At 24.5% G+C, this 9765-nt stretch overlaps 1 protein-coding gene across 1 annotated transcript in view; it reads left to right on the forward strand.

Annotated features, from left to right (window-relative positions):
• The first annotated feature begins 2349 nt into the window (after positions 1 to 2349).
• The window catches only part of LOC136071780 (homeodomain-interacting protein kinase 2-like), a 36117-nt gene continuing 28701 nt past the window's right edge, over positions 2350 to 9765 (forward strand). Inside the window, exon 1 of the mRNA XM_065789967.1 lies at positions 2350 to 3562. Coding sequence (XP_065646039.1) covers positions 2910 to 3562 — 653 coding nt within the window. The 5' untranslated portion in view covers positions 2350 to 2909. The remainder of the gene's footprint in view (positions 3563 to 9765) is intronic.

The raw sequence follows: 9765 nt of genomic DNA on the forward strand, positions 1-9765 counted from the left end.
ATCGTTAAAAAGCCGCAGGATTGTATTTGGTCTAACAGATAGGAAAAAATCCGTTAGCAAGAATAAAAAAATCTTCTTTTTTGACTTTGGGCGAAATGGTTAGGCAAAATATCGTCTAACTTGCTATACAATAAGTACTTGTCTTTTTTTTTTTATGTACACGACAAAACGTTTGTATTGTGACGATTAAACATTGGATAAATTTTTTGCTTTTCTATCCTACAACTTTTTTAAACACATTTGACATGATATGACAGCTAAAAATGACTCCAAGTTTTTGATAATACCGTTAATAATAATGACGGTAATGATTAACAATTCCTCTGCTTTTTTGCTTTTCAGTTTTTTTTAGTTATAAATTGTTTTTTTTTTTAGATACCTAAAAAAAAAAAAGAAAAAAGGCGCTGTGTCTCGTGGGTTGGGGAAGGCTCCAACCCACTAGCCACTAAGCACTTTTCTCATCAGACTTATCGTAAGTTTACATCTCTGTTTCTTTTCTCATCAGACTTATTGTAAGTTTGCATCTCTTTCTCTTTTCTCATCAGACTTATCATAATTTTGCTTTTCTTTCAATTTTCTCATCAACTTATCGTAAGTTTGCATCTCTCTTTTTTTTCTCATCAGACTTATCGTAAGTTTGCATCTCTTTCTCTTTTCAACAAATATTACCATGGTCACTGCTTTACCAATCGTAATTTGTTTTATCATTTAAAACTTTATTTTGCGTGACTGAGCAAAAAATGCATCCTTTTACTATTACTGTTTCTTCATAATCAAAAAACATTTTCTCAAATAATGGTGTTTTGGAGTTACGTTTTCATGTTTTTCTTATTTATACAGTTTTATCTTCTATCATTTGCTTTTTTCTTATAATTCTCGTTTTGTAGACTATTAATTCCCAATTAAAATATTTTATAGTCTGTTTTGAAAAAACATGTAACTTTTTTTTTCTAAATGTTGTAGGAAACAGTTCAAACATACATATGAAATGTTACCCAAAAGTACTTTGTAAAAAGGGTGTGTGTTTGTAGGAGGAGAGAGAGTGAGAGGGAATTTTAAAATTGTTTAACTATTAAGCAGTATTTGTTTGAACGTCAGTTTTTGCTGATTAATAAACCTTGTTAATCAAATAAAACTATTTTTTAGTTTTTATAAAAAGTACAAAAGTCTTTTTGATTAAATCTTTTCTTGTTCTTATTTTACTATATAGACTTTCTTCCTAATTAGTTGTTTATTCTAATTTCGGATCTTCTAGCATTCAATGTCTGAAAAGTGCAATTAATCAAGGAGTGATTTTCACCTAAGTATTAAATGATAATTGATTATACAAACATATATTGTTTTTATATAAAATATTTAGTTCAGTAATTGTTATTGATAGGCTTCTTTTCGTTTGAAAATGATAGACTGCAAATATTGTAACGATGTTAAGTGTTAAAATGCATAAAGTAGTTAACTATATGCGAAAAAGTTCTAATTAACTTAATAATGGATGATCTATGTAGTTTTTTTTTTAATGTTCACGAAAGATAACTTTCAGACATAGAAAGAAAACTTTGTTGTGGTTATGATTCTATCAAATAGTAATTCTTTTCAAAAAGTTAAAGTGACTATAAGCTTAGAAAATCAAATAGTTTAAAAGCTTGTGTCTAAACTGTAAACTACTTAAAATAAAGGGTTATAAATTGTAAACCCCTCAAAATAAAGCGTTATAACTTTCAACACTGAATCTTTGTATAAGAAAATTAAAATCTATTGATTAATATATATCTAATTTAAAATAATATTTTAAGACTCATTAAATTATTGCCTCACATTTGCGATTCGCGGTGTAGAATGGCACAGGTTTTGAGATTTTATTGTTTTCAGGCTCCAACCGCCCGCATTTTTTGTAAAGCAAAAGAGTCATTCTCGTTTCAGTATAAACATATTTTAGTATAAACATATTTTAGTATAAACACATTAGTATATAAACGTATTAGTATAAACATATACAATTTTGGAGTTATTACTAAACTGGAAACTTATCTTTTTTAACCATAAAAAATAGCATCCATCATCCCTAGTTTTGCATAACTCTTAAATTATAAAAACAGTAATAAATGTAATTTATTTAGTTTTCAAATAAATTATTCGAACTGCTTTGAGTCATTGTTATTTGGAATATAATTCTTTATTCGATCACAACGATTGTAAACTAGATACCGTGTGAATCTTAAAAAAAGAGCATTAAAAACTCAATGTGGTTACTGAGGTGTGCAGTTTCAGCCCAATCAACGATAACGAAAAAATATTTTTATTGCAGCATTCTGGGTAGGGATGAACTCATATTCCTTTTTCTCTCGCCCCATACTCTTTAGTTTCCCGCGCGGTGTATATAATTCGTGTTATGTGTGAAAAAATAAACACCGTATTCGGGAAGCAAAAATGTCTAAAGTATATCAATGAAAAATGGCTGTTATTCATAGATAACTTTTTTCAAAAATACTGAACGAGTCCCACATTTCACGCACACTAGAATTATATTTAACTGATTTTTTGTGTGTAAATGAACTAAATTTTTTAGCAATTATTACGTCGTATGTCTTTATTTTACAGTAGCTTAGTTACTTTTTTAAAGGAAGAGCTAAACAGCCGAAGTCTTTGAGTCACTTTAATAAATTATTTTGCAAATATTCTTATCTTTCACACCGTATTCTTGTATAAAAAGCCTGAAAATCAATACTTTTAGAGAGTGCGTTTGCATTATAAAAAGGAAAACAATGGAACATTTTAAATGTACGCTTTATAATATTATGGCATAAGTTGTGTTTTTAAGAGGTCGTTGAAAGTATTTTGTAACTTGAATCTTGGATATATAAATTTACATTTATATATGCACATACTGCTTGCCATATTACGTGTTTATAATGAATGAACTTATTATTATTCCGGATGACAGTCCTGTTCATGGAAAACATAAAAGTTATTTGCACCAAGAAACTGAAAATAATGATTCCCTGTATGACTACAAAATCACTGCTCACGAGATTTTGCGTTCCATGACAGGTGAGTATGAGGTATTGGAATTCCTTGGAAAAGGAACATTTGGTCAAGTTGTAAAATGCTGGAAGCGTCACACTAATGAGTTAGTTGCAGTAAAAATATCCAAAGATCATCCTTCTTACCGAAAACAAGCTGAGATAGAAGTTAATATACTTAGTTTATTAATGCAAGAAGACTCTGAAGAATATAACTATGTAAGAGCTATAGAGTGTTTTACTCATAGAAACCACACTTGTGTTGTGTTTGAAATGCTGCAACAAAATCTTTATGATTTTCTTCGCAGTACAAAATTTAAACCCTTAAGTTTAAAATATGTAAGACCAATACTACATCAAGTGGCAACAACATTATTGAAGCTTAAGCAAATGAATTTAATTCATTCAGACCTTAAACCAGAAAATATAATGTTAGTAGAACAAGAACGTCAGCCATATAGAGTAAAAGTTGTTGATTTTGGTAGTGCAACTCATACCTCAAAGGCTGTTGCATCTAGTTACCTTCAGAGTCGATATTACAGGTAATAAATTTTCAATTTATTATAAAAAAATTAACTATTTTATTTTATAAATCTTATTTAATAAATGGTAATATTAGATTTAAAAAGTTAGAAAAATGCAAAAAAAATTATTTCAAAACACACTATTAAAATGTATTAATAAATAATAAAATAGTTTTGTTGCCATATTATTTATATGACTTTCATATTTCAAACTGCATTCTGTAGTATATCAACATATAAATATTGTGTAACAGTGTGCTTGCTAGTATAAAGTTGCCCCAAAAAAGTTTATTGTTATAAAATGTTTGAATTAATTGTTACAGCTAATGTGGATTGGTTTGCATTCTTGTAATCTTTGAAACGTTATCATTGTTAGCTGAATAATAACTATTATTTAAAATAGTATATTTTTTTTATATGCATTATATATAAACATATTAAGGCATATTAATACATTTATTTAAACAACAAATTTATTTAGATTACTTATTTAGATAACAAATTTATTAGGAGAATAAAATAAATAAAAATCAATATATACAGTAAAATTGAATAAATAGAATAGTATAAAGTAAATAATATAATAAAATAAATATAAAAAAGGATAAATAAGAATAATATAAATAGTATACACAAAGTATTATGAAAACAAGATTAACTCAATAAAACTTTTAAAATGTTTTCATTCAGCAAAATTTCAAATTAATTAAAAAAGTTAAATGTTTTTTACAGGAATAAAAAAATGTCCTGTTAGTATGCGTTTCTCTCTCTCTCGCTGCCATTCCAAACCCTCAGTCAATGTATCACCATTACCTTGCAGCAGCAGGCTATACAATAGTCAATGTGTGTGTGTATATATATATATATATATATATATATATATATATATATATATATATATATATATATATATAAAAGCACTGTTAGTATCACAAAACTAGTTATTTTTTGTAAAAAATATTTGTGCATTGATCTTAAAATTATGGTAGATAATTTCACAATGAAACCATATAATAATAATAATACCATATTATTGTTATTATTATTATTACTACTAATATTTATAATTTAAACTTCAATATCAAAAATTAATTCATTTGACAAATTATCAGGTAAAACTAGAAAATAAAAAATATAATGCAATTAAAAATTAAACAACTGCAAATCATAACAGTCTAGTGGAATTTAGTGATGATAAATTTTTTTTTTTAATTTAAAAAAAAATTGTGACTACTTATTTAAATTTTATTTAACATTTTCTTTAAATCTTATTTATTATCTTGTTTAACATTTTCTTGTAAATCAAATATGACCACCAATCAAATCTTTGTAATCCTGCTTTCTCAATTCTGAATCGTCAGTTAATCCTGCTTTCTCAATTCTGATTCGTCAGTTAAATGCTTGTAAATCTCTAGCGCATATATTTAAATATAGAATTAAAGACAGGTGTTTAAAAGTTTAAACAACTCATAGTTTTTTAAAAATAAAAATCTCTAATAACATATAGACATTTTCATTTCTGAAATAAAATGATTTTTTATTTTTTTTTGTTTTTACAATTAGAAATTGCAACTTGAAGCAATATGCATACTATTATGACTAATCTAAAGATCAATTATAACAAAAATATTTTTATCATAATTTAGGTTACCTGAATGTTTAAATATATAAGTTTTTATTAGTTTATATTTTTTTTTTGTTATTTCAAAGTATTGTGTTGCAATACTTTGAAAAATATACAATGATTTTCTAAATACTATACTCTAGATGACTGGTATTTCTCATTGAACTTATTAAAAATTTTATGAGTTATTATATTTAAAAAAATATGAGTTGTAGAGATATAATATTTCACATGTTAAATACTTGCGGTTTTATTACAATGAAAACAATAGGCAATGTGTATGTGAGTTTCTAAGTGATATTTTGAAAAAGCCAATATATATTAACATATATTTATTTATCATTTGTAATTTTTTACATTGGCTGAAAATTAGAGAAAGAATCTTATTCAAGGTCCTTTTAATAATGCACAAATCTATTATCCTAGATGCACAAACATTATTATGCACTTTAATTCACTACTCAATGTCAGAAAGAACACTAAAATTAAAGGAAACAAGGTAATCATTTTGGTAATCTAGCATTATCACACTATTGTTCTAAATTTTGGAATATTCTTTTGAATATTATCTGTTGCAAAAAAATACAACTATTCATAAGAAAAAAATAAAATCTTTCTTAATATTAAACGGTGAACTATTCCACCAAAAAAATCTTGAATATTAAAAAATTTACTATACAATTACACAGGCCAACAAAAAAATTTTTTTTTTCTGGTGCCGATCAAACAATTTGTTTTTGTATAGCATTTCTATACAAAATGCTATACAAAACAATTTGTTTTTGTATAGCATTTTGATTTCAAATATGCAACTCTTTTTTTACCATCACGTCAAGTTGTAAAGTTATTTAGGTTCAAATCTTAAGTATTTAGGGTAAAGTCCCTAATATTGTTGAAAAAAAAGTTATTCAAAAGTATGTCAACCTGGGTCTCAAAAGAAGCGTATTTTCATAGAGATTTTAAAAATGTTATTCATTTGTAATAAAAATAAGTATTTTTTGTATTATTGCTGAATATCATTCTGTTTAATTTTTTTTTAAGAGTCTTTATCATTTTTTCACATATTTTTTTTTTGTCAATAAATTTTAAGAAAAAATATTTATGTTTTCTATAATCTCTATGAAAATTTGCTTCTTTTGAGACCCAGGTTGACATACTTTTGAATAACTTTTTTTTCGACAATATTAGGGACTTTACCCTAAATACTTAAGATTTGAACCTAAATAACTTTACAACTTGATGTGATGGTAAAATAAGAGTTGCATATTTGAAATCAAAATGAGAAATGCTATACAAAAAACAAATTGTTTGCTTGGCACCAGAAAAATTTTTTTTTTTTGTTGACCTGTGTTATTTGTTATTTTGTCAACTTATCCATTATTCTGGCTAAATACGGTAGCTGTGGTTTACTGTAATTATATTTATAAAATAAATATAATTACAGTAAACCTATGTAATTATATTTATTTTATATTTGTCCTTATTTTTAATATCAATTAATTTATGTCTAATTTTTTAACTAAATAAAAGTTCGAAATTTCCCCCAAACTAAAATTGGATTTTAATGTTTCCTACAATGCGCAAATAGCTTAAGTATAATTTTTGATTGGTTGATTTAAGATAACTGCGCATATTTTTCAGACCTTTAATAATAATTACTTTGTTTTTTGTTTATAATATTTGAATTAAATAATGTTTAAACAAACAAATTAAATTATGTAAGTTCTGACTGCTATTATTTATACATTCCTAAATTTATTCTTTTGTTTTTTCATAAAATTTCCCAATATGATGAATTGACCTGTTCATTAAAATAGTTTTCCTGGCTCTAAATGAGATATTAAATTTTAAAGAAGTATTTCCAGATTTTGCAATTTGTGATCACTTAAATAGCACCTTGTATATATATACAATTAATTCTTGCTTAGTCAAAGACTGCTTTGTCTTGAACATTTGTTATCTTGTATATATTTCATTTGGTCCCTTAAAATCTTCTAATTGATTACTATTAAAATTCTCCACAAGCCAAATTTTTTCTTTGTTTTTTCGTTGTTTTTAGATTTGTATAGAAAAGAATGTTTTCAGACATAAAAAAAATGGTATAAACAGACATAAATAAAACTGTGAATTAATAAAAGCCAATAAAGCAGCAATTTTTTAAATAGTTTTAATCAATTATTTTTAATCAATTACATAATAAAAGTCCACTAGCTTTGAGGCACAATTTTATTAACAAATATTAAGGAAGTTGTTGTGTTGCTAAATTTTTTGAATGTCATCTTTTGCGTGTACAGCTTGGATACAATATAACTTCTTACATCAAAAATTTTTCAAGCTTTTATTAGTGTAATATTGTAAAATTTAATGTTTACACTTAAGCATTGAATAAAAGCTTAACTCAAATAATATCTAATATTTCTTATTACCTAAACAGGATGTTAGGCATGAAAAAATTTTATACAGCATCTTGCTGATATGACAAAATTCAGGTGCGGCCTTTAAAAAAGCAGAAACAAAAAAATCATTGCATTCTGACATTTAAAAAAAACGCAACCCTTGGCTCGGGCCCATTGTTTTCTATCTCAATTTATATTAGCAAATCAAGTTCCACATAAATAGAAAAATTTGACATTTTTAGAAACTAAATATCTTTAAAATGATCTTTTTTGGTGGATTTTATTCATAGAATAGGTCTTGTTTTAAGTGTTAAGCATGTAGCGATTTATGTACGCCTTAAGCAATTTTTACATAAGCAGTAAGCGATTTCGGTTAAGCTACTTTTTATCATTTTTTAACTTTTAAATTATACTATAGGCGGTAAGATAAAAGAAGTAATTAATTTTAAAAAGAGTCACATTAATTTTGAATGACGCTTATGAAAAAATATTTGTTACAAAAGTTTGAATGGCAATTATGTTTGATATAAGCGCTATCTGAATAATAATTTAAATAATTTTTTCCATTAGTATATATTTATTAATGAAAAAAAACTCAAATAAAATTAAAAGTTTATTTTTAATTTTTCTTTGCTTGAAGCAAAGATCATAAAAACATAATTTAATTCTGATAAAAAATATATGGTTTAATTTAAAACTAATTTAATAAAAACATAATTTTATTCTGATTAAAAAAAAATATTTTAATTTAGATTTAAAAATAAATAAATTAATTTTGATTTAAAAAATATGTTTAATTAAAAAATGAGTTTATTAAAATTAAAGTTAATGCTTGGGTTTCTAAATCTATTTAAAAATATTACTAAATATTGTTCAATTTTTAAAATTTGTTCTTAAAAAAAAATCAGCTTATTTTTATCGCAATTGCTTTTTCGTTTTTCCTTTTTTTTTTTCTACTCAAAATTAAATTTTAAATAAGCTGCTGCATCAAACATTTGCACTAAAAAGTTATTCGAACTTTTTTTTATAATGCAAGTTAAATCGTGCTGTATCAAACATTTGAACTAAAAAGTTAGTTGAACTTTTTTTTATAACGCAAGTTAAATCGCAGCAATTATATTTTGATAAACAATATATTCAGCAATGTAATTTTAACAATAATAATAATAATTTTAATAATAAACTAATAAACTTTTGATAAATAAATCAAATAAAGTAACGTAATTTTTTTTATTTGTTACTCGCTAATTTTTTTTAAGTAAAAAATCATTTGTAGTTGCAAAGTCACTAATAGAAATTTAAGAAATAATCATTTTAAAAACTCAAAAATTAAGCATATTTTTATTCAAAATACAAGTGCCAAGAAAAGATTTGTTAATACTAAACATTAATAAAAATGCAATATTAAATTTAATTATTTAATTTAAAAAAAGAAGAAAATAAACATTCCTTTATAATAATAATAATGAAAAAGCTGTTAAATAACATTTAACTCGTGTTGCGGTAATTAACATTATTTCATAATTTAAAAAAGTTAATGTCTTTAAAAAAATAAAGAGAATTTTATGGCGCCAAATATCGCGTTAAGCTAATGCATTAAGCATATTTTTTAAAACAAGGCCAGTAACAAGAATATTTTTATACTTTTAAATGTTAAATTATAATTAGTCAACTTCTTACTTCAATACTTTAAATGTTGCCAAAAGTTGGGTAACATTAATATAGAAAAAAGTTACAATGAATATATCATTATTTATAAATAGTAATTATAAGATTCTTACCTCTTCTTCACCTGAGCTATGGTGTACAATATTTCTTTCAGTTAAACCCTGCATGGTGTACATTATTTTCAGTTAAACCTTCCTGCATATAATGTAGTAATTGAAATACTTCAGTGTTTTAAAACTTAAAGTTTTGAAAAAACGTACAAAGTTTTCTTGAATTTTTTTACATAAATATTTGTACTTTAGTTTACCTAATTCTATATTGTAATTTTTATCATTAAATAAATTTTAAATTAATTTATAGTGATTTAAAGTTGCATTATTGAGTAGAATGTTATTTAAAAAACTTGTTGCAGTAAGCTATTTTAGAATTTAAATGCCACTAAGGCATATAAGAAGCAGAGTGAGATTCGTTCATCGCATGAGGGTAGCAAAAATAAATTTAATAAAATAAGTTAAATTTAAATACAAAAACAA

This window comes from Hydra vulgaris, chromosome 02 (genome assembly GCF_038396675.1).
Source record: "Hydra vulgaris chromosome 02, alternate assembly HydraT2T_AEP".
Taxonomy (NCBI): domain Eukaryota; kingdom Metazoa; phylum Cnidaria; class Hydrozoa; order Anthoathecata; family Hydridae; genus Hydra; species Hydra vulgaris.